The sequence below is a fragment of the Cherax quadricarinatus genome, chromosome 32, assembly GCF_038502225.1.
Source record: "Cherax quadricarinatus isolate ZL_2023a chromosome 32, ASM3850222v1, whole genome shotgun sequence".
Classification (NCBI taxonomy): Eukaryota; Metazoa; Arthropoda; class Malacostraca; order Decapoda; family Parastacidae; genus Cherax; species Cherax quadricarinatus.
This window is the reverse complement of record NC_091323.1, coordinates 10,384,180-10,410,848: the sequence shown is the minus strand read 5'-3', so window position 1 is coordinate 10,410,848 and position 26,669 is coordinate 10,384,180. Positions and strand designations below refer to the sequence as shown.

Below are 26,669 nucleotides of genomic sequence, written 5' to 3'. Positions count from 1 at the left end.
CTCCATTCACATCTATCAAATGCGCTCACGCATGCTTGCTGGAAGTCCAAGCCCCTCGCACACAAAACCTCCTTTACCCTTTCCCTTCAACCCTTCCTAGGCTGACCCCTACCCCGCCTTCCCTCCACTACAGATTTATACAACTCTCGAATTCATTCTGTTTCGTTCCATTTTCTCTACATGTCCGAACCACCTCAATAACCCCGCCTCAGCCCTCTGGATAATAGTTTCGGCAATCCCACATCTTCTCCCAATTTCCAAACATCGAGTTCGCACCACACATTGATTTCAGACGTGACATCTCCACAGCCTCCAGCCTCCTCCTCTTTGCAACATTCATCACCCATACTTCACACCCATACAAGAGTGTTGGTACAACTATACTCTCATACATTCCCCTCTTTGCTTCCACGGACAAAGTTCTTTGTCTCCACAAACTCCTAAGTACACCACTCACCCTTTTCCCCTCATTAATTCTATGATTCACCTCATCCTTCAAAGACCCATCTGCTGACACGTCCACTCCTAAATATCTGAGTACATTCACCTCCTCCATACTCTCTCCCTCCAATCTGATATCCAATCGATCGTCACCTAATCTTTTTGTTATCCTCATAACCTTACTCTTTCCTATATTTACTTCTAATTTTCTTGTTTTACATACCCTACCAAATTTACGCACCAATCTCTTTAGAATCTTCCAAAAGCACAGTGTCATCACCAAAGAGCAGCTGTGACAACTCCCACTTTGTGTTTGATTCTTTATCTTTTAACTCCACGCCTCTTGCAAAGACCCTAACATTCGCTTCTCTCACAACCCCATCTATAAATATATTAAACAGCCAGTGTGACATCACACATCCTTGTCTAAGGCCTACTTTTACTGGGAAAAATTCTCCCTCTCTCCTACATACTCTTAACCTGAGCCTCACTATCCTCGTAAAAACTCTTCACTGCTTTCAGTAACCTACCTCCTACACCATACACCTGCAACATCTGCCACATTGCCCCCCTATCCACCCTGTCATATGCCTTTTCCAAATCCATAAATGCCACAAAAACCTCTTTACCCAACAATATCAGCTGTTATTTAGAGTAGTCGATGGGAACTAACTTAATCTGAAAAGTTTTGTGTTTATATGCTCGCTCAATTTCACGATTTCCTTGCGTTCTTTATATGACAGAATTTATTAACGTTGATCTTAAATACTATTCAGATATAATGATATCTGATTTTTTAAGCACATTTTTTATCATTATAATTCACAGAGTGGAAAGTTACGTTGGTATGCTCACTCAGTTAAACAGTTTCAAGATTTTCTTGTGTAATTTATATGCCAGAACTACTAACGTTGATCTAATTAAATACTATGCAGCTACAATAACATGTGAAAATTTTAAGCATATTTTTAGTACTGCTTCAGCAGAACGCAGACTTTCCGTCCTGAAACGAGTAATTACTTGTTATTATGGCACACAAAGCCAGGAAAGGAAAGACTTAAGTGGCCTCAGTTTACTCTCTGTTAAAAAAAAGAGTATTGTTGGAACTGAGTTAAAAAGGCTTATTGTATGATGAGATCATATAACAATTTACATCCCAAAGAACAGACTGACGTACACGTGAATTTAGTAAGTAAAATTATCTGGTGCTTTTATTTTTTAAAATAAATCCATAAGATAAAATTAATCTCTTAAATGGAAATTTACATAGTTTATTGAATATTAAAATTTCAGTTTATTTATACATAACAATTCATACTTGCAATTTGCAATCCGTACTATGCATAGGAATAGCCTAAAGTTTGAATGTTTGCTTTGAATAATACTTATGCCAGAGTAGCAGATTCAGCACGGTAGTACAATGCACATCCTGTGACAATAATCACCATACCCCACTAATATATACATATACATATATATATATATATATATATATATATATATATATATATATATATATATATATATATATATATATATATATATATATATATATATATATATATATATATATATATATATATATATATATATATATATATATATATATATATATATATATATATGAGGGACTACACTCATCATCAGCAATGAAACTTGCCAAGGGTTCCCTTGAGTGCTGCAAGAAGGAGCGGAAGCACTGAGCAGACCAAGTTTCTTGAAGACTGTCCACTTCCTTCCAAGGAAACAGTCAAACCAAACATTTCGTTGTTTTCCGAAGACATAAGAATAATAAGAATAACAGAAGAGGTCAGAGGCTGGCTATAAGAAGACAATGGACAGTCTGCCAGAACGGTCAAATACTTGGCTACCAAAGCTCAACCCAGGTAAGCGTTGGGTCACCTCATATCTCGATTTTCTCTAAGACCTTGCTTCTTCCAGCATCACTCACATGCCTCTTGGGTGCCATGATTACTATACAGATACAAGATATGGTAATGAAAAATTTAAAAAAAAAAAAAAAGATTCACAACCATAGATCTGAGAATCGTACAGAACCCATGAACTGACCACTGAGAAGTGGGATGGGGGAGGCTGGGGTGGAAACTTCAGCAGTCCAGCCTTGCAACGCTCCAAATTTTTCCCCTGAAGTTGCACCATAATAGACGAATTTCAGAGCAATCGAAAATATGCGGCAGTTTTTTAAGTCTTACATCAAAAAGTCATAGAAAATCACGTCTTAATCAACGGTCTACTGTATGTATGTATGTATGTATGTATGTATGTATGTATGTATGTATGTATGTATGTATATGTATGTATGTATGTATGTATGTATGTATGTATGTATGTATGTTGTTAATGCACCGCGCAGAAACAAGAGGGTATATACAAAGAAAGATCGCAGTCAGCAGGGCTCGACCCCACTACAGGGAAACTGGCAAGGTTCCCAGGTGACGCTCTCTAGCACTCGGCCACACATGTCCATAAGCTGGGCAGCCTGGTTTACAAGTCATGGCTCTTCCCAGCCCGGGTACATCAGTGAACCTCAAGCATGGTTTCAGGCTATTTCAGTCTCCTCACGTATGTTCTCACTCAAAAACGATTTTTTTTGGTGTGGTACATTGATATGAAAATTGCTTCTGAAGTCAGAACATAGAGGAGGAGATTGAAATAGCTTGAGCTAGACATTTAATTTAAATTAGTCTAGCTCATTCCATTAGCTTTACTGTTGAGTTTGAACAAAATAACCCATTGCCTTTTCTAGATGTATTAATTATTAAAGGAACCTACAAATAACTGTTATGTGCACTATCATTCTTCACATCATAACAGAGTTAAACTTTCTGTATTCTCATCAATGTTTTAAGATCTTTGCGTATTTGCAGCCCAGAGTTGATAGATGGAGAAATCTTGAAGATTTATGAAACGGCTAATGATCTAAAATACCAAAAACACTTAATTGATAAATCTTTTAAAATTGTTAGAAATACATGTTACTATTCTAAACAGGACAAACACTATCACTCAACTAAGAATATGTTGGTTTTCCGTTACCTTTAAAACTTTCTTGATATGCCTTCAAGAATTTTAAAATCTAAGTTGTATTTAAAAATCTTAATACAGTAAAAAAAAAAAACTTTTGATGAAAAATTCCCTCAAGGATCATTGTGGACGGTTGTCCACAATGATCCTTGTATAGAATATGATAAAATTTGTTACGGTCAAACTGGGAAAATCCTTGAACTAAAATTGCAACAATATAAATAAAGCATTAGAATTGGACAAGAGTCTAATACTCTGTTTATTCATGTGAGAGATCTTAACCATCCAACTGATTTTCAAACGGCCGAGAAAGTTGAATCAAGCAAGTTGACGGTTGAGATCAAGCTTCATAAAATATGTTATATACATACATACATACATACATACATTGATAAATAGACACATGTGCAACTCTTGGGTATCTTATTAAGGGAACGTTTCGCCACACAGTGGCTTCATCAGTCCATACATAGGAGAAGCTTGAAGAACAGGAGGAGAATGAGGTAATCAGTCCTTCAATCTTGAGTCGATGTGGTCAGTCCATCAATCTTGAGTAGAATACGGCACATGTGTCTATTTATTTAGAATATGGAACATGTATCTATTTATCAACGTGTCGGTTCTGTGAACCATTCATCTACAATCCTGTCAGACACTGCAACTTCTTGGGATCTTAATACTTAATGCTGTATAATCCTCCGGGTTTAGCGCTTCCCCCTTGATTATAATAATAATAATTAATACTTGGGAATTCTTCGCTTGCCTAACCCTTGGGCACGACCTACTTCCACATTGGGCAAATGTGACACCACCTACGACTGCTGCACCTCTCCTTCCCACGGTTTATAAGTTCCTTCTCCGCTCATATGCCGTATTCTACTCAAGATTGATGAACTGACCACATCGACTCCACATCCTCCTGTTCTTCAAGCTTCTCCTGTGTATGGACTGATGAAGCCACTGTGTGGCGAAACGTTCCCTTAATAAAGATACCCAAGAGTTGCACATGTGTCTCTTTATCAACGTGTCGGTTCTGTGAACCATTCATCTACACATACATACATACACACACACACACACACACACACACAATATATATATATATATATATATATATATATATATATATATATATATATATATATATATATATATATATATATATATATATATATATATATATATATATACAGTCCTTTTCCTTTCATTTCAGCCGGTTACAGCAAACCCTCAATTCTTCTGTTTGGAGAACATGAAATTCTCTCATCAGAGGGTGTTCAGCAGGGTGACCCACTCGCTCCACTTTTTTTCTGCTTGGCAGCAAGAGAACTAACTTCCAGCCTATGCAGCGAGTTCAACATCTGGTACCTGGATGATGGCACTCTGGCAGGTACTGAAGAGTCCCTGTTAGAGGACCTACAGCTGATGAAAACGCTGGGAGAAGACTTGAGATTCATCCTCAATCTCTCCATGTGTGAAATCATCACAGCAAACCAGGAAATAATCAATGCCGTGTGAGGAATCCTCCCGGAAGTCTCTAATACCACTTCGTCCAACAGTACCCTCTTGGGAGCACCGCTGGGTCAGCAAGCCATCGACACTCTCCTTAAGGAAAAATTGAATGATCTGCTGAGAATGGAGGAGAGAATAAGCGATCTTGATGCCCATTATGCTCTGTATCTCCTCACAAGGTGTCTTACTATGCCAAGACTCGCTTCCTGAGGTGTACACCCTCTTTTGACAACCCAACACTCGACGAATATGACGCACACCTGAGATCAACCTTTAAGAAGGCCCTGAACTTGTCACTAGAGGATCAGCAATGGGATCAGGCAACCCTCCCAGTGCGACTGGGAGGTATAGGGGTGCGCAAAGCAACGCATGTAGCTTTACCTGCTTTTCTGTGTTCGTGTTTGGCTTCCAGTGCATTAGTCAAGAAGATTGTTCCCGAACGCTTGAGAGACGTAGTAGGAGCTCAAGACCCCAGGTTCACTGAAGCAGCGATGCGGTGGGACACCCTTGCAAACTTCTCTAGTAGACCAGCTCCTCCCAAAGAGCACAAACAGCCCCACTGGGACAAACCGAGCATGGAAAAAATCGCCAACACAATGCTCACCAACGCCTCAGGAAAGGACAAAGCTCGTCTCCTGGCGGTGAAGGCACCAGGAGATCTCCTTCCAGCTGTTCCCAATTCCTCCGTGGGTACTCGACTCGACCCATAGGCCATTCGGATTGGTGTTGCTCTTCGTCTAGCCGCCCCCATCCTCTCCGAACATAAGTGTATTTGCGGCAGGACGACTGCTGATCATTTCGAACTTCATGGGCTCGTGTGTCACACATCAAAAGCGAAGTATGCCAGACATGAGGGGGTCAATGACATCATAAGGAGAAGCCTCGCCACAGCCCGTTGCCCAGCTCAACGGGAAGTCAAAAGCCTCCTGATGGAGCCACTATGCTACCCTGGAACGATGGAAAGCAGATTGCCTGGGACTACACCTGTGCCGCCACATTTGCAGACACCTACTTGCCATACTCCATAGCTGAAGTTGTTGGAGCTGCCAACCCCTGGGTGAAAAGCTCATCATAGAAACCAAGGACGACAGGGAGACCAGCTTCCTCTTTCTGAGACTCAGTGTCGCGATCCAGAGAGGAAATGCCTGCAGCATTCTTGGCACGCGGCCCACTGCCTGGGAGCTGGATGAAGTATTCGAGATGTAGCTCTGAGTTGTTATCTATGTTGTTTTACTTGCTATTGTATTCTTGTGAATGTTTTGTCAATGTATTTTGTCCTTTATATGTATATATATATATTTATATATATATATATATATATATATATATATATATATATATATATATATATATATATATATATATATATATATATATATATATATATATATATATATGAGTACAAATTTTAAAAATGCATAGATAATAATAAAGATTATATCATATGCTTTTGGAAATGAATGCAGTTATGGCTAACTTACCCAGGAACTTGGTGAGTAACGCTTGTGTGGCGCTGGTGAGTTTAGCGAACCTGGGAATGTTGGCGAAGGCATCTTCCCAGGTCACGGCTGCTTGTGAGTTGACCCCGGAGGAGATTGTGCTGAGGATGGAGGTTAGAAGTCAATAGGTGCGGGAGTTAGTGTCTTTGTGTGTCTCAGGAACATATGAATGGACAAACACAAGGCAGGTACTTATCAACACCACCGATGTATTTATCCAACCTTTTTCCAGAGCTACCCAAGAATTTGCCTCAGTACGTCAGGTACTAATCAAACACAGCCCTTTTTACTCATATATTTAAATTTGAACACTGCAGTATGTGGTACAATATTCTGTGTGCATTATGTTGTGGGAACAAAAGCCAACTATGGTTCCTATGACCTATTCCATCATTAAACAAATGACCAACAATTCCGAAACTGAAACCTTTGACGACATTCGGACCCTTCTAGCTCCTCTCCGTATCTTGTTAATGGTCCGAGTCAGACTGAAAAGTGGTCATAGGTTTTAGTCTTTTAACTGGAGATTCATATAATGTTCCAGCCACAGTATAAACTTTAGTAAGGCATTCCGACATTCGCTTTAAGAAAAAACAAAAACAAAAAAAAATGAACAAACACTAGTACATATTTATTAGAAAACGTTTCGATCCTGGAACTCTGATCAAGGTGCCAGGTCGAAACGTTTTCCAACAAATCTGTCCTAGTATTTGCTTACGTGTCCTTTAAACTGACCCTTAGATGTCAAGACTTGCTGACAAATTATAATGCAAAATACACTATGTAAAAAAATCTTTTTATTTACAAACTACGTTTCACCCCATTTAGAGTGTAAGAAAAGTGAAGCAAATAAAAGTTTTCTCTGCACATTGTGTCTTTTTGCTACATGTGTCTTTACGTGGAAGGAAATAAGTCCAAAGACAGTGTCGCTACAGAAATGTTGCCACGTATGTCACGTGGCCTGGTGGTTAACGCTCTCGCTTCACACGGTGAGGGCCTGGGTTCGATTCCCAGCCAGAGTAGAAACATTGGACGTGTTTCTTTCCACCTGTTGTCTATGTTCCCCATCAGTAAAATGGGTACCTGGGTGTTAGTCGACTGGTGTGGGTCGCATCCTGGGACACTGACCTAAGGAGGCCTGGTCACAGACCGGGCCGCGGGGGCGTTGACCCCCGGAACTCTCTCCAGGTAAACTCCAGGTAAGAAGAGATGGTGGTATGAAACTTGATAATAGATACCGACAAGTTGGTTCAGAGAAACATGTAGGATATATTTATTAGAAGACGTTTTGGTCTTGGGGCCTTGATCACTTCTAACACTTCTGTCTGTATGTTAGAAGCGATCGAAGTCCCAGGATCGAAACGTTTTCTAATAAATATGTCCTAGTGTTTGCTTAAACGTTTTTTCTGAATTTAGAAGAGACAGTGACTGGGGCAACAAGCCCAGGAGTGGAGGTACAAAAAAACACGAAATAATGGACAAACATACACAGTCATGCGTCACTTAACGACGGGGATACGTTCTAAGAAATGCGTGGGCGTTGTACGAAAGTCACAGATTGTACTTACACAAACCTAGATAGTATAGCTTACTACACACCTAGGCTACATACCTTAGGGACCTTGATGAACACTACAACATGAGATTAAATTAAGCACAAGGGGAAATGATGCTATCAAGAGACGAGGTAAACATGAGATGTATGAGGCTGCTGCCGGAGTGACATAGCATACTGTTTCACCGTAAACTTTTTTTTATAAATAGAAAGATTATGCTCTAGAATAAGGATAAAATGTAGAGTATAGTTAATACATAAACCAGTAACAAACTTGTTTATTATAATTATTAGGTATTATGTGCTGTGTAAACTGAATGTGCTAACTTTTACACGACTTGCGGCGTATGGACCACCGCCGTATATGCGGTCCGTCGTTAAGCAGAGCATGACTGTACTTCAAAAAACGTTTCATGGAAAATTGAGCTTCATAGGGTCTTGATAAAGCTCTCTTTTTTTTTTTATCAATATGCGAAGTGTTAGCACTTGTGTAGTGTTAACTTTTGGCCTCACTGCCTCAACAGCTCTGTATCACTGATTGCTTTCGGTATACGTCCGATCGTAGAGACAAATGGTCTATTGGCCATTTGCTTCATATGCATGATGCCATGCGAAGCGACGTATTAAAATGAACATTTTGTTATTACGTGGTTATATTTTGCTTGAAACTATTCTGATAGCCAATATGTTTTTCGCTTCTGAAACGCAATGCTTGTGACAACACACAAGAAGAGCAGGGAAAAAAAGCTGGTGTAAATATTTGCCAAAATAATAAGTGAAGGCTGTAGTATCCCGTTCGCGTTTAAATCAGGAAAAAAAAAGAGGGTTAAAGTGTGTGATGTATCACCTCACATCCTCAAAGAAAGATTGAGAGGGAGTCAGAGTCATAAATATACAAATGTATATATTACATAGATCTCCTACCTGAGGGCACCAGAGAAGATACAGGCGACAAAGAGTCCAGGTAAGCCGGGGACGGAGCTAAGACGGTCCATGACGTAAAAGGGAAGGATCTGATCCTTCTTGGTGATGAGACCGGCAGCAAGGGGATCACATCCCTCGTAGGTCGCAAACATCACAAGACCTGAGGATTCAGCAACCCAACTTCAGGATTCTAATAATATTCTGAGAAATATGTTTCAGCGTATCGTTTGTATGGTTTTCTATCGTTACTGATGCTGTTGAATTTAAACGGAAACACATGAAGCCTGTGTTGTCTTGCGCTCTGAGAGTTTCATAGGAGCATTGTTGACATAGACAGTGCTGAGTGTTTTAGATGTAACAGGATGACATAGATCAAACACATTCACAGTGCTACTATCATAAAAAAAAGAACATCATGCGGAAAAAGAACACTTGTGTAGAGTCAGGGTTTTTATTAGAGGAACCTTTCGCCATGATTGTCAAAAGTCACTCGTGGCGACACGTGTTCTTTTTCCAGCTTGTCAGCCTCACTATTCCATTTACAATAAAAATCCATTAGTGTAACTCACACGTTCACCATTCCGCACACTCATTTTACCGCCCTCACTATTATTGTCCCACACTCCATCCCCATCCCACACACCGTCACCATACCATACACCATGGTAATTCCACACACAAAACCATCCCACACACCACTGCCCAACCACACTATGACTACCACACACCATCAAAACCAAACAACATCACTACCACACACCATCAGCAAGCCTTACCTGTGATCATGGTGAGAGAGATGAGCAGAATGAAGAAAGGAATCACCATAAAAATTGACCTGAAAACATCAGAAGCTCATAAAGCATTATTGTGATATTTTCGACGTGGTATTTATAAACACTTGATTTTTCCAGCGCTAATTATACCCCTCCCCAAGTCCAAGAATATATAATTAAAAGAAAAACTGAGAAATGTAAGTGACTAACCACACTGTTAAAATAAAAAATAAAAGAAAGCAAATGTAGATTTAACACATATTTTTGTTTAGTTTTAATATAAGTCTTAAAATAGTCTTGTTCCGTACTCTAGAAAGATAACTGAAAAAAGTTCAAAAAACTATATTCCGACAAATATTATTTATTTCGCACTGACTTAGTAGGCTAGTTTGGCCTGCTAGGTTTCAAGTTATTTGACGTTATAGCTTACGGAGTAATTAATGTTTTTCATAATTTTTATAGTACTTATAAAGCCTTCCAATATGTATTACTCTGTTATAAATACTGAAGTGTTTTTGATGTTTATTAGTTAAAATTACTAATTACTTTAGCTAATACTACTAATGTATTAGCTGAAGTGGTGATGTAACTTTGTCCACTAGTTTTGTATAATCTGATCGCAGGTTCAAATCCCGCCCGTGATATGGTTTGTATAATCTGGAAATTACACTATACTCCCTTCAAAGTACAAGCATTACCCTTCCCACCTCCAGAACTCAAGTCCAGCTGAAAGGTTTTCCCTGAATCCCTTAATTTATAAACACAATCCGGTATCGAAAGTTATTTACGTATTGTAGAAAGCCACTAATAATAAAAACTAAAAGCAGTATCGTAAACTTGACACATGCACAGCAGAATTTGCGGGTATACAGTACTCACATATAAGCATGAGTGAGGGACTTCATGCTGACGTATCGTTGGATGGTGGTCTGAGTGCACGAGTATTGGGCTACCTTACCCACTAAGGCACTCACAACGATGTTAGCGACGGTGTGACGCTCCATTGGGTCATATCCATACCTAAAGGGAAGCAGGAGGGAATGATGTGTAGGCAGTGTCTACAACTGTATATTAAATGAAGACACAACAAAGACTTCAGGCAACTTTACACTGACGAAAACCGAGTTCTCTTTCAGCGAAACGCACTCAAGAAAAATACTTACTCTCCTCTAAGTGTCTTTGTCTTATTAATGATGCACAATGGGAATATTTCCTGTGTATAAAATGAATATAATTTTGCTCTAAATGTGTATATTTAGGAAAATATCCACAAGCAAACTTCACTGTTTATTGTTTATGGATATATGAACGTACTTGGCCCAAGTGAACTCAAAAGGATATGAGACATCTAAAAGGACAGAATATATATAAATATATATATATATATATATATATATATATATATATATATATATATATATATATATATATATATATATATATATATATATATATATATATATATATATATATATATATATATATATATATATATATATATATATATATATATATATATATATATATATATATATATATATATATATATATATATATATATATTTATATGTCCCAATGGAAGTACCTTCCTTGAAGGGTCCCCATGAAATTATCTTGATTAAAAGGGTCCCCATTAAAGCACTTTTGAAGGGTTCCCATGAAAATTCCTTCCTTGAAAGGCCCTCATGAAAGTCTTCCTTGAAGGGCCTTCAAGCACGTTTGAAGGGTGTCCATGAAAGTGCCTTCTTTGAAGGATCCTTACGTAAAGATCTGAGGTCCAGCTCTGTCGTGTTGGACGCTGATCTCCCACACCCGCTGGAAGCTGCCCATGTCGATGAGTCCCTTGATGATGACGGCGATGAGGCCCAGGATGAGGATGAAGAGCTGCAACACGTCAGTCCACACCACCGCCTTCATCCCTCCCTGTGACAAATTAAAAATTATTATGTTAATGGTACACAATACCGACACAGAGGCTATAGGACTGAACAATTGTCCTTTTAAAGCTAAGGGACTGAACGCCTTCCCTGAAGGATAAGGGCTGAACACCGTCCGTCAAGGCTAAAAGACTGAACTACTTCCTTCAAGGTACGAACACTTTCCATCAAAACTGAGGGACCGAACATCTTCCATCAAGTCTAAGGGACTGAACTCCTCATAATTACCCGTCTCATTCTTCCAACGCCTCTAGCTTCATAAAAATAACTTTTGCATTCGACTAAATAAGCATGTCTTACCCACCAACCAATAACATCAAGTTGTTGGTTGGCGGATAAGACAGTTTTCCTTATATTTTTTTTAAGTGTGATGTATACTTCACATAAGTATCAAAGTGAATATTTACTAGACATGAAGTAGTAAGCTGCAACGACTTTTCGTAATAAAAATGTTTCATAAATTTAGTTATGTAGATGAATGGTTCACAGAACCGACAAGTTGATAAATTAGACACAAGTGCAACACTTGAGTACCTTTATTGAGGAAACGTTTCGCCACAAAGTGGCTTCATCAGTCCATACAAAAGATAACGGGGAAGAACAGGAGGAGTTTGAGGTAATCAGTCCCTCAGCCTTGAGTCGATGTGGTCAGTCCATCAATTTTGAAAAGAATACGAATAAGAATAGGTGTTCATTTCAAGATTGATGGGCTGACCATATCGACTCAAGGCTGAGGGACTGACTACCTCAAACTACTCCTGTTCTTCCCCGTTCTCCTTTGTATGAACTGATGAAGCCACTGTGTGGCGAAATGTTTCCTCAGTAAAGATACCCAAGTGTTGCACATGTGTCTAATTTATCATAAATTTAGTTACAAGAAGTAATAGTAGTAGTAGTAGTAGTAGTAGTAGTAGTAGTAGTAGCAGCAGCAGCAGCAGCAGCAGCAGTAGTAGTAGTAGTAGTAGTACTAGTAGCAGCAGCAGCAGCAGTAGTAGTAGTAGTAATAGTAGTATTACTAGCAGCAGCAGCAGCAGCAGCAGCAGCAGCAGCAGCAGCAGCAGCAGCAGCAGCAGTAGTAGTAATAGTAGTAGTAGTAGTAGCAGTAGTAGTAGTAGTAGTAGTAGTAGTAGTAGCAGCAGCAGCAGCAGTAGTAGTAGTAGTAGCAGTAGTAGTAGTAGTAGTAGTAGCAGTAGTAGTAGCAGCAGCAGTAGTAGTAGTAGTAGTAGTAGTAGTATCAGTAGTAGTAGTAGTAGTAGTAGTAGTAGTAGCAGTAGTAGTAGTAGTAATAGTAGTAGTAGTAGCAGCAGTAGTAGTAGTAGTAGTAGGAGTAGTAGTAGTAGTAGTAGTAGTAGTAGCAGTAGTAGTAGTAGTAGTAGTAGTAGTAGTAGTAGTAGTAGTAGTAGTAGTAGCAGTAGTAGTAGTAGTAGCAGTAGTAGTAGTAGTAGTAGTAGTAGTAGTAGCAGCAGCAGCAGCAGCAGCAGCAGCAGTAGTAGTAGTAGTAGTAGTAGTAGTAGTAGTAGCAGCAGCAGCAGCAGTAGTAGTAGTAGCAGTAGTAGTAGTAGTAGTAGTAGTAGTAGTAGTAGCAGTAGTAGTAGTAGCAGTAGTATTAGTAGTAGTAGTAGTAGTAGAAGCAGCAGTTGTAGAAGTAGTAGTAGTAGTAGTAGCAGCAGCAGCAGCAGCAGTAGTAGTAGTAGTAGTAGTAGTAGTAGTAGTAGTAGTAGCAGTAGTAGTAGTACTAGTAGTAGTAGTAGTAGTAGTAGTAGTAGTAGTAGTAGTAGTAGCAGTAGTAGTAGTAGCAGTAGTAGTAGTAGTAGTAGTAGTAGTAGCAGCAGCAGTAGTAGTAGTAGTAGTAGTAGTAGCAGTAGTAGTAGCAGTAGTAGTAGCAGTAGTAGTAGCAGTAGTAGTAGTAGTAGTAGTAGTAGTAGTAGTAGCAGTAGTAGTAGTAGTAAGTGGTGTTGTAATGGTAGTAGTAGTTGCAGTATTTTATTTATTATTATTATTATTATTATTATTATTATTATTATTGGTATTGTTATTATTGTTATTATTATCATGATTATTATTATTATTATTATTATTATTATTATTATTATTATTATTATTATTATTATTATTATTGGTATTGTTATTATTATTATTATTATTATTATCATGATTATTATTATTATTATTATTATTATTATTATTATTATTATTATTATTATTATTATTACAGTTACGGTAGTACTAGACTATTATTAGCACCTGAAATTGTAGTAATAGTGATTGAAGCAAAAGATGACGTTGCAATACAGTAATAGAAGTAGTGGCTACTGTAATGTAAGTATTATCATCATTATGGTGACAAAAAGGACAAATGGTGTTGCAGCAGCTGGTGAACCTCTGTTCTCCCTCATGTCTCACTGGTGACCCTGGTGATGGCCACCGGTGAGTGTGCACCTTTGCACATCCTGGTTTCAATCTCAATTTCCTCAGGGATATTTCTGTAGTTAACTAGCATCGCTGTATTGATTGCATACCCACCCAATTGTTGTGATCTGATTGTCTAAAGGGAAACCAATGAATATATCCTGTACAAGAATGGTATACAATACCGACAATATCTTTGTATATTCGCGGATTTGTTTGTAAATTCTGTCAGTCACCTCCACACTACTGTACTATGCAAAATTTCAAATTTCAGTTACATCTTTAAGGTCTAGAAGACCTCCACGACTCTTAACAAGACAAAGTTAAACATTGCGAAAAAATTGTAATGTTACCGATATATGATAAACCTACCGCATTTGAATCCTTTATAAATCCTTCAATAAAAAAATATTCGCACACCTAATTGTAAACCAAACTTACAAAAGCTGTGTACAATGACGCGATGACACCAACAGCGATGACAGAAACCCACAGGGGAAAGTCTGTGACGGAGGCGAGGGCGAGAGCCGGGGCGTAGATGACCACGGCCTGGTAGAGCAACATTTGGATCACAAACATCCCTCCGGCCACACACCGTACCCAGCGTGAGGCGTAGCGTAGCTCCAGATACTGTGGAGTGCGGGCGATGCGGCGGATGAGATGACATATAAGAACATAAGAAAGGAGGAACACTGCAGCAGGCCTGTTGACCCATACTAGGCAGGTCCTTTACAATTCATCCCACTAACAAACATTTGACCAACCCAATTTTCAATGCCACCCAAGAAACAAGCTCCGATGTGCAAGTCCCACTCAAATCCAACCCCTCCCACTCATGTACTTATCCAACCTAAATTTGAAACTACCCAAAGTCCTAGCCTCAATAACCCAACTAGGTAGACTGTTCCACTCATCAACTACCCTATTTCCAAACCAATACTTTCCTATGTCCTTTCTAAATCTAAACTTATCTAATTTAAATCCATTACTGCGGGTTCTCTCTTGGAGAGATATCTTCAAGACCTTGTTAATATCCCCTTTATTAATACCTATCTTCCACTTATACACTTCGATCAGGTCTCCCCTCATTCTTCGTCTAACAAGTGAATGTAACTTAAGAGTCTTCAATCTTTCTTCATAAGGAAGATTTCTAATGCTATGTATTAATTTAGTCATCCTACGCTGAATGTTTTCTAACGAATTTATGTCCATTCTGTAATATGGAGACCAGAATTGAGCTGCATAATCTAGGTGAGGCCTTACTAATGATGTATAAAGCTGCAGTATGACCTCTGGACTTCTGTTGCTTACACTTCTTGATATAAATCCCAGTAATCTATTTGCCTTACTACGTACGCTTAGGCATTGCTGTCTTGGTTTAAGGTTGCTGCTTACCATAACCCCCAAGTCCTTTTCGCAATCTGTATGGCTAAGTTCTACATTATTTAACTTATAAGTGCTAGGGTTATGGACACTCCCGAGCTTCAGAACCTTGCATTTATCTACATTGAACTGCATCTGCCACTTTTCTGACCAAGAGTAGAGTTTGTTTAAATCCTCCTGAAGTTCCCTAACATCTACGTTTGAATCAATTATCCTACCTATCTTCGTGTCATCGGCGAATTTGCTCATATCACTAGTAATTCCTTCATCAAGATCATTGATATATATTATAAACAACAACGGGCCCAAGACTGATCCCTGTGGAACGCCACTTGTTACTGATCCCCACTCGGATTTAACCCCATTTATGGACACTCTCTGCTTCCTGTCTGTGAGCCATGATTTGATCCACGAGAGCACTCTTCCCCCAATGCCATGAGCTGCTACTTTCTTCAACAGTCTTTGGTGCGGAACTCTATCAAATGCCTTACTAAAATCTAAGTAAATAATATCAAATTCTTTATCGTGGTCAACAGCCTCAAAAGCTTTACTGAAAAAAGTTAATAAATTAGTTAGACAAGACCGGCCTCTTGTGAATCCATGCTGAGTATCATTAATCAAGCTATGCTTATCGAGATGGCTTCTTATAATCTCAGCTATAATTGACTCTAGTAATTTGCCTACAATTGAGGTCAGGCTTATTGGGCGGTAATTTGACGGTAACGACTTGTCCCCTGTTTTAAAAATAGGAATTACATTAGCCATCTTCCACATATCAGACACTACACCTGTTTGAAGAGATAAATTAAAAATATTAGTTAATGGTTCACACACTTCCATTTTGCATTCCTTTAGAACCCTTGAAAAAACCTCATCAGGACCCGGTGACTTATTTTGCTTCAGTCTGTCTATCTGCTTCACAACCATTTCACTAGTGACTGTGATGTTACATAATTTATCTTCTTCTGGCCCACTGTAAAAATTAATTACCGGAATATTATTAGTGTCTTCCTGTGTAAAAACCGAGAGAAAATAATTATTTAAAATCGAGCACATTTCATTCTCTTTGTCAGTAAGATGCCCATAGTTATTTTTAAGGGGACATATCTTATCTCTAACTTTTGTTCTATATACCTGGAAAAAGCTTTTTGGGTTAGTTTTAGAATCCCTAGCAACTTTAATTTCATAGTCCCTTTTAGCTTTTCTTATCCCCTTTTTAATGTCCCTCTTAATGTCAATATACTGATTCATAAGATGACCCTCGCCTCTTTTGATACGCCTATAAATTCCTTTCTTATGCCCTAGTAGATATTTCAGCCTATTATTCATCCATTTTGGGTCATTTCTATTTGATCTAATTTCTTTGTAAGGGATAAACATTCTTTGAGCAGCATGTATTGTGTTTAGAAAACTGTCATATTGATAGCTCTCTTCGTTACCCCAGTCAACAGATGATAAGTGTTCTCTAAGCCCATCGTAATCTGCTAAGCGAAAATCTTTGACTGTTACTGAGTTATCGCTACTATCATACTTCCATTCAATTCTAAATGTAATTGATTTGTGGTCGCTAGCACCCAGTTCCTCTGAAACTTCTAAATTATTAACAAGGGATTCATTGTTTGCCAAAACTAAGTCAAGCAGGTTATTACCCCTTCTAGGTTCTGTCACAAACTGCTTCAAAAAACAATCCTGAACTACTTTTAAGAAGTTGTATGATTCTAAATTCCCAGTCAAGAAATTCCAATCAATATGACCAAAGTTAAAGTCTCCTAGAATTACTACATTATCGTGCCTTGTGGCCCTAACAATTTCCTCCCATAGTAGTCTCCCCTGGTCCCTATCTAAATTTGGGGGACGGTATATCACACTTAAAGTTATTTTTTCATGCCCCTCTGAAAATTCTATCCAAACAGACTCTGTATGTGTTACTTCAGACTTAATACCCGTTTTTATGCAACAGTTCAAGCGATCTCGGACATACAATGCCATCCCACCCCCCTTCCCGATACTTCTATCTACTTGGAACAATTTAAAATCCTGAATGTGATATTCTGCAGGCATGTCCCGACTTTTTGAATTAAACCACGTCTCAGTAATGGCAAATACATCTATGTTACCTGCACTAGCAACTAGTCTCAACTCGTCCATCTTATTCCTAGCACTGCGACTATTTGTGTAATAAATACCTAAAGACCCTCCTCTCTCTTTACCCTTCCTGCTCCTTTCTGTTATTCCACTAAACCTATTACTGTCCTTGTCAATTAGTGCCACTGGCTTTCCAATATCCACCTCATTTTGGCTATTACTAGTTCTCCTAGTACTCATATTACTACCCTGAGACTTCACAGTTTTCCCGCAAAAACCCATACCACTAACTATTCCTAGTTTAAAGTCCTAACAGCTCCCTCCACTGCAGTTGCCAGTGCTCCCACCCCACACCTAGAACCCCATCCCTGGCATAAAGTATTGAACATGTATTGAAACTCACGTTGCAGAACAAGCTTTCACTGGGAGAACGTTTCTCTCCTCTCTACACAGAGAAATGTTGTCTCAGTGGAACCTTGTCTTCAGGCAATATAGTTATATTGTGCTTGCTTTCTCTTATTTACAAGTTATCTATATTACAAACTAGTTTTGTTATAAGAGATAAACACAATTCACAACACATCCACAAACTGAAGCCGAGAAATGAACGATGTTTCTGTCTCTACTGGACCATTATCACTCGTAACTTGATAATGGTTTATGAGGAAGCGAAACTAAGGTTCAGAGGCTCCAACCCAGTACACTTCCTTCCTCACGTAGTTATTCTTAGTAACCACCAAGAAAACACTGCAGTACATTCCCTTAAGTTCAATTTAATGTGAAAGAGTTCATTGACCTGAGGTGCTTAATAACATGATTTTACCAGTGTAATTTCGTATGTATGTGTGTGTGTGTGTGTGTTGTATGTGTGTTGTGTGTGTGTGTGTATGTATTTGTGTGTGTGTGTGTGTGTGTGTGTGTGTGTGTGTGTGTGTGTGTGTGTGTGTGTGTGTGTGTGTGTGTGTGTGTGTGTGTGTGTGAGAGTGTGTGTGCGTTGTATGTGTTTTGTGTGTGTGTGTGTGTGTGTGTATGTATTTGTGTGTGTGTGTGTGTGTGTGTGTGTGTGTGTGTATTACACAGTGTGATGTAGTAAAAATATTGTATTAAAAATGCTCCATAGTTCCGGGATTGTTCTGAAACACGACGCGTATTATTCCTGGTCAGAGTAGCCAGGACATGACAGGAGCAGATAAGGTGTTTGTGGGGCAGTACAAGAAGAGCGGCGGCGGGGAGAAGTCATTATGGTTTGTCGTTAATGTAAGTAGGTGTTTTTTTTTTTTTCTAATTTTATACCATACGTTATTTTATTTGTGTTTAAGTGCTCTCATGTTCACCTGAAAGGCCCTAGTGTGCAGAGGCCTGTTTAATTTGGGAGAGTACTTGTATGCCGTTTTTACCTGTCGGTAGACAGACCGGCAGAAAAGGAGGGGGGGGGGGAGGGTGTCATGGAGCCTCACTTTTTATAAATTTTTATATATTTTCTTTCACTCACTACTAGCAGTGTGCTAGTACTGGGTAAAGGTGAACTGGAGTGTGGAGATGTTGGTTGTAGTATAATAGATTGTAGGTTGTATACGTTACTTTTAATATTATATGTTTGTATAGGTGAGTTTTTGTGTCCTTCCTCATTGACCATTTAAATTTATGCTTCATAAATTGTATGAAGGTACAAGCAGGCCCTAGAGTGATTTCTTTTTTCTATTTTAAATAATACAAATGCCCCTAGGCTCGGCAGGTATACTCTTTAGGAGCCAGGACTTTTTATTTACGTTATGCAGCCAAAAAAGCGTAACAGTATGTGTATGTATATGTGAGTGAGTGTGTATGTGTGAGAGTGTGTGTGTCAATGAAAGTGTGAGTGTGTGTGTATTTGTGTATGTGTGTATATTTGTATATGTGTGTATGTGAGTGTGTGTGTATGTGCACATGCGTGTTTCAAGACGCATTACCTCATAAACCGAAGTAAGTTTGAGCTCATAGAAGAATGGCATGAAGACGACAGCAGACAAAGGTAAGGCAAACTGGCCAGCGCAGATCACCCACCACTGCACACCGTGATAGTACGCCTCAGACGGACCTCCTGAACCACCAACACCAGAGATAAAACAGAAAAAAATAAGTCAAAACTTAGGTCTAAAAACAGAGAAACTGTAAAAGAGTACTTGTAAAAGAAATCATGAAAATATTAAAAAAAAATGAAAGTTTAAAATAATTTATTTAACAGAAGTGCACAATAACTGGATTTACATTAAGTGTTTCTGTAAAACAATTCATGGTAAAAAAAAATAATAAATTAGTATATTTCGCAATGTACCTAATGCAAAAACATGTCAATAGGTGATAAACACACACACACACACACACACAAACACACACACACACACACACACACACATACACACATACACACACATACACACACACACACACACACACACACACACACACACACACACACACACACACACACACACACACACACACACACACACACACACACACACACACACACACACACACACACACACAGTCACATCAGGAGGAAAGCAACAGTCAAGCCCCAGGTAATCAGGCTGAGGAAGGAAGGAGGGGGAGGTCACAAAAAACGCTCGAGAAGTGTGTGAGATCTACAAGAGATTTAAAGAAGTATTTACAGTGGAGACAGAAAAGGACCCCAGAAAGCCGGAGTGGTAAGGTACGCTGTCAAGTGCTGGACACACTACATATTACCTAGGAGGAGGTGAAAAGGCTGTTATTAGAGCTAGATACCTCAAAGGCGATGGGGCCAGACAATATCTCTCCGTGGGTCCTGAGAGAAGGAGCAGAGGCACTCTGTGTACCCTTAACAACAATCTTCAACACATCGATTGAAACAGGGCGACTACCTGAGGTGCGAAACACAGCAAATGTAGTCCCAATTTTTAAGAAAGGAGACAGTTACGTAGCATTAAACTACAGACCAGTGTCACTAACGTGTATAGTATGCAAAGTCATGGAGATTATCAGAAGAGTGGTGGAGCACTTAAAAAAAAAATGATCTTATTCACGACAACCAGTACGATTTCAGGGAAGGGAAATCCTGTGTCAAACACCTACTGGAGTTCTATTACAAGGTGACAGCAGTAAGGCAAAAGAGAGAGAGGAGTGAGTAGAGTGCATTTTCTTGGACTGTAAGAAGGCTTTGAGGCAGTTCCAAACACAAGATTAGTGCAAAAGCTGGACAACCAGGCAGGTATAATAAGGAAGGCACTGCAATGGATCAGAGAATACCTGACAGGGAGACAACAACGAGTCATGGTATGTGACGAGTTGTCAGAGTGGGCGTCTGTGACGAGTGGGGCTTTACAGGGGTCAGTCCTGGGACCGGTGATGTTTCTAGTATATGTGAAAGACATGATGGAAATATAGATTCAGAAGTGTGTCTGTTTTCAGACGATGTTAAGTTAATGAAGAGAATTCAGTCGGAGGAAGACCAGGCAGGACTACAAAGGGATCTGGATAGGCTGCAAGCCTGGTCCAGCAACTGGCTCTTAGAGTTCAACCCACCAAGTGCAAAATCATGAAGATCGGGGAAGGGCAAAGAAGACCGCAGACAGAGTACAGTTTAGGTAGCCAAAGCCTGCAAACGTCACTCACTCCCTGAAGCGCACATCAACCAAATAACTGCTGCAGCATTTGGGCGATTAGCAAACCCAAGAATAGCGTTCCAGCACCTCAGTGAGGAATCATTCAAGACTCTGTACAAAGTGCATGTCAGGTCCATATTTCAGTATGCAGCACCAGTCTGGAACCCACACCTAGTCAAGCATATCAAGAAATTGGAGAAAGTGCAAAGGTTTGCAACAAGAGTAGTCCCGGAGCTAGGTGTACGTCCTACGAGGAGACAGTTAAGGACAGGAGAGAGAGAGGGGGAAGGAATGATAACGACAAATAAAATACTGAGAGGAATCGAGAAGGTGGACAGATACAGGATGTTCCAGAGATGGGACACATCAACAAGGGGTCACAATTGGAAGATGAAGACTCAGACGAGTCACAGGGATGATAGGAAGTATTTCTTCAATCAGAGAGTTGTCAGAAAGTGGAATAGTCTGGAGAGTGATGTAGTGGAGACAGGATCCATACACAATTTTAAGAAGTGGTACGACAAAGCTCATGGAGCAGGGAGAGCGTAGATCTAGTAGCGACCAGCAAAGAGAATGGGCCAAGAGCTGTGAATCGACCCCTGCAACCACAATTACATGAGTACTGAGGAACTGTGTGTGCCGCTAGCAGCGATCTTCAGGCAACGTTGAACTACAGACCAGTGTCACTGACATGTACAGTACGTAAAGTCATAGAAAAGATTATCAGGAGTAGAGTGGTGGAACACACTGAAAGGATTGGGCTCATACATGACAATCAGCACGGCTTTAGTGATGGGAAATCATGTGTCACAAATCTACTTGAGTTCTACAATAAGGTGACAGTATAGGCAGGAGAGAGAGGGATGGGTAGATTGCATCTTTTTGGACTGCAAGAAGGCAGGAATAGTAGGGAAAGTACTGCAATGGATCCGGGAATACCTGACAAGATGGAAACAACAAGTGTTGGTATGTGATGAAGTATCAGAGTGGGCGCATGTAACGAGTGGGGTTCCACAAGGGTCAGTCCTAGGTGCGGTGCTGTTTATTGTTTATGTGAATAACATGATGGAAATATCGCTGTTCGCTGATGATGTGAAACTGATGAGAATACAAGCGGGTGAGGATCAGGAAAGATTACATGGAGATCTGGATAGGCTACACGTCTGGTCTGACAAATGGCTCCTGGAGTTTAATCCCAGCAAGCGCAAAGTCATGAAGATTGGGGAAGGGTAAAGAAGACCGCAGACGGAGTACAGGTTAGGGAAGCAAAGGCTGCAAACTTCACTTAAAGAAAAGGATCTTGGGGTAAGCATTATACCGAGCATATATGTCCCCTGAGGCAAACATCAATCAAATACCTGCTGCAGCATGAAGGCGTTTGCCAAACCTAAGAATAGCATTTCGACAACCAAGTAAGGAGTCATTCACGACACTGTACACCGTGTACATTAGGCCCATGCTGGAGAGTATGTAGCACCAATCTAGAACCCACACCTAGTCAAATACGTCAAGAAATTCGAGAGTACGAAAGTTTCCAATAAGACTAGTCCCGGTACTGAGAGGTTTGTCTTACGAGAAGAGGTAAGGGAAGCCATGATAACGACATATAAAATACCGAGAGGAATTGACAAGATGGACAGGGCTCGAATGTTTCAGAGATGGGATACAGGAACAAGGGGCCACAATTGGAAATTGAAAACCCAGATGAGCCAAAGGGATGTTAGAAAGTATTACTTTAGTCTTAGAGTTGTCAGAAAGTGGAATAATCTGGAGAGTGAAGTAGTTGAGGCAAGTTCTATACACAGCTTTAAGAAAAGGTATGATAAAGCTCTAGGAGCGGGGAGAGAGTAACCTAGTATCGACCAGTGAAGAGGCGGGGCCAAGAGCTATGACTCAACGCCTGCAACCACATATAGGTTAGTACACATAGGTGAGTACACACACACACACACACACACACACACACACACACACACACACACACACACACACACACACACACACACACACACACACACACACACACACACACACGCACACACGCACACACACACACCTGAAGAAGACCCTACTTAATTCTATATTGCCTATCTTTTCCTATACACCTACAATCCTTTCCACTATTCTATCTTACCCCAGTCCCTCTTCTCATCATTCTTATGATCTCTACTGCAAAGTAAAATATTCAGAGCATAACATTTTCTGAATTCTCTTGTAATGGTTCGATACTAATTGCAAAATTACCTTATAAGAGGATCCTTATTAGGTATACTGTTTGTGACTGAGAATAAATAGTTGGAGAACTTAGAAAGGCTTACTCAGAAAGTTATGTTCCTTTCACATGACCTTTTGCTATTCACAAAAAAGAAATCAATATGAGACGAAACTAGGAAAATTTTTCGGTCCATCTTGGATCATTATTAAGTTATAATAAAAAAAAGCCTGATAGAAGACCCTACCGTACACGGAGAAGACTTAGCTACAGTGTAGCTGCCTGTGTTTATGTCTAATTATGAGGGAAATGAGCAAGAATACATTCCGCTAGAGCACGTTTATTGAAGACGTCTCGATTAAGGATATTGAAGTGATCAAGGTCCAAAGGTCGAAAAGGCTTCAAGTTATTGGCTGTCATTTGCCTCTTATTTCATTCTGTCAAGATAGTTCATATAGAGATTGATTTCTGCTATTAGAACTACTACTACTATCATTACCAACAGTAATGATCTATCATAAACCTATACGTCTCCTACTTCTATCTTATAATATTATTTGGTTGTGCTTCCACACTAACCCAAGACAAGAATTGCGGAGATGTAGGAGGCCAGGAGGGACATGGAGACCGGGAAGCAGGAGAGGCTGCGGCTTCCCAGGAGGAACTCGTCGTTGGCTTTATTGCGGCTCTTGATGGCGTAAAAGATGCCGATGGCCAGCGAGGCCACCAGCATCCCGACGAAGACCAGGTAGTCGGCCCAGGTGAAGCTGCCTCTCATCCCAGCTGACCAGTCGAACGATGAATCCAACATTTTCTTCCTATTTTTCTCCTTTCTCTCTTCTTCTTATTATTAATTATTAGTATTATTATTATTATATTTTTGTCTGCTCTTTACTGATTTTTATTTTCGTTTAGCATTTTTATTCCCTTTTTTTTTAGTCTATTTCAATTTTATATAGGCTTGATTTTCGTTCTTGTTGATGACTTTGCACTTATTTTTTAACATGTGAAATGTGTTACGACACCGAATTTTTCGGTTCTTAAATTACTATTTTTTCACTAGTTACAGCTATTTTCCAGACCCATCAGTCTTCTTGCTGTGGAAGAAACAAATATTGTTACAAAAACACACAAAAAACGTCCACAATACAGATTAAAAGAGTGAAGAATTTTTTAAAGGTCGACACGTTATGTAAACTTTGTCATCCAATAAATAGTGATAAACATTCATTAAGTGCTGATTATAATCCCCATAGGCGTTTACACAGCGCCTGGGGTATGGGAGGTAAGCATGTTTGAACCAGGGAAATTAATGGCATCTCCAGTTTCTTGCTTCAAGAGCCCTTCGCCCGCATTAACTCAACCTCTGCGAAGCGCTAAACCCGTAGGAAACACTGAATTTGACTCTGTAAGCAGTCCACTGATGAAAGGTATTTTGTTGTTTGTAGATGGCTTTAGACCCTTTATGTTTGCAAATACAAATACAAATATTTTCATATTGATGGTATGTAGCGGGGTATGCTGGCACTAATATCTGTTCTTCTGGAGTGGGGGGCACTGACTGTGCCTCCACTCCAGTAATGATCCTAATTGGTTTTGTATTTTTGTCATTTCTTGCCAACTTTTTTCACTTCCGGGCATTTCAAGATTTGTCTCTGGAGGGGTTGTAACTACCCTGGTTTGTTTCCAATAGTCTGAGTGATCTCTGTCTTTTTGTCGACTTTAAATGGTGTGGCTGACAGACTGTGTGCATAGTTACAAGAAAGAGAGTAAAACAATTATAGGGAAATAGGCCTGCTGAGTATACCAGTTACAGTGTATGGTACTTATAAATGAAAGAATTAAGGGTAAGACAGAGAGCAGGATCACAGATGAACAAGGAGGCTTTAGGGAGAGTAGGGGATGTGTAAACAAAGTGTATACAGTGAAGCATATAAGTGAATAGTATTTAGATAAAGGTAAAGAAATTTTCGTTGCATTTATGGATTTAGGAAAGGCTTGTGATAGGGTGGATAGGGATAGGTGGTAGGTTGGTGAAAGCAGTTAACAGATTTTGTGAGGAGAGTGAGACTCACATTAAGGTATGTAGAGGAAAGGGAGATTATTTTCCAGTAAAAGTAGTCATGAGATAGGGATAAGTGATGTCACTACGATTGTTTAATATATATGTCGTGCCGAATAGGCAGAACTTGCCATCTTGGCTTAAATAGCAACGCTCATCTTGCCATATAGGACAAGCGAAAATTTGTGTATGCAATAATTTCGCCAAAATCATTCTGAACCTAACGAAAAAAATATTATTCACTGTGTTTCTTTAGTATTAAATTACTGTAAACAAATCTAAAACATATATAGTTGGGTTAGGCTAAAATAAATTTTTCTTGTTATAATAAGGTTAGGTAAGTTTTCTAAGATCCTTTTGGTGCAAAATTAAAATTTTTTACATTAACATTAATGAAAAAAATATATCTTTAAACGTATAAGAGAAAATTTCAGAAAGGACTTAATTTTAATTGAGTTCTTGCTAATTGACCAGTTTTACATATTCGGCACGACATATATATATATATATATATATATATATATATATATATATATATATATATATATATATATATATATATATATATATATATATATATATATATATACATATATATATATATATATATATATATATATATATATATATATATGTATATATATGTATATATACATATATATGTCGTGACGAATAGGCAGAACTTGCAATCTTCGCTTAAATAGCAACGCTCATCATGCCATATAGGACAAGCGAAAATTTGTGTATGCAATAATTTCGCCAAAATCATTCTTAACCTAACGAAAAAATATATTTCACTGTGTTTGTTAAGTATTAAATTATTGTAAACAAATTTAAAATATATTTAGTTGGGTTAGGCTAAAATAAATTGTTCTTGTTATAATAAGGTTAGGTAAGTTTTCTAAGTTCCTTTTGGTGCAAAATAAAAAAAATTTACATTAACATTAATGAAAAAAATATATCTTTAAACGTATAAGAGAAAATTTTAGAAAGGACTTAATTTTAAATGAGTTCTTGCTAATTGACCAGCTTTACATATTCCGCTCGATATATATATATATATATATATATATATATATATATATATATATATATATATATATATATGCATCCAATAAGATCACAGTAAACATTGGCTGAAGGTCAAAAGAACTGGGTACTAATGTTTACCTAAGGTTGAGTAAAATTGCAGTTGTTAAACAATCA

At 38.8% G+C, this 26,669-nt stretch overlaps 1 protein-coding gene across 3 annotated transcripts in view; it reads right to left on the bottom strand.

Annotated features, from left to right (window-relative positions):
* Positions 1–26,669, bottom strand: part of LOC128690337 (sodium-dependent multivitamin transporter-like) — a 71,935-nt gene that overhangs the window by 19,203 nt on the left and 26,063 nt on the right. For 2 of the 3 annotated variants that reach the window (XM_070090459.1, XM_070090456.1), the window contains exons 2-9: positions 23,981–24,498; positions 19,513–19,643; positions 14,537–14,725; positions 11,512–11,672; positions 10,629–10,769; positions 9,753–9,811; positions 8,977–9,136; positions 6,480–6,598 (exon numbers count right to left, since the gene is read on the bottom strand). In XM_070090459.1, the coding sequence (XP_069946560.1) occupies positions 6,480–6,598; positions 8,977–9,136; positions 9,753–9,811; positions 10,629–10,769; positions 11,512–11,672; positions 14,537–14,725; positions 19,513–19,643; positions 23,981–24,212 (1,192 nt within the window). In that variant the 5' untranslated portion in view covers positions 24,213–24,498. The remainder of the gene's footprint in view (positions 1–6,479; positions 6,599–8,976; positions 9,137–9,752; positions 9,812–10,628; positions 10,770–11,511; positions 11,673–14,536; positions 14,726–19,512; positions 19,644–23,980; positions 24,499–26,669) is intronic. The other variant, XM_070090457.1, reaches the window with a different exon arrangement.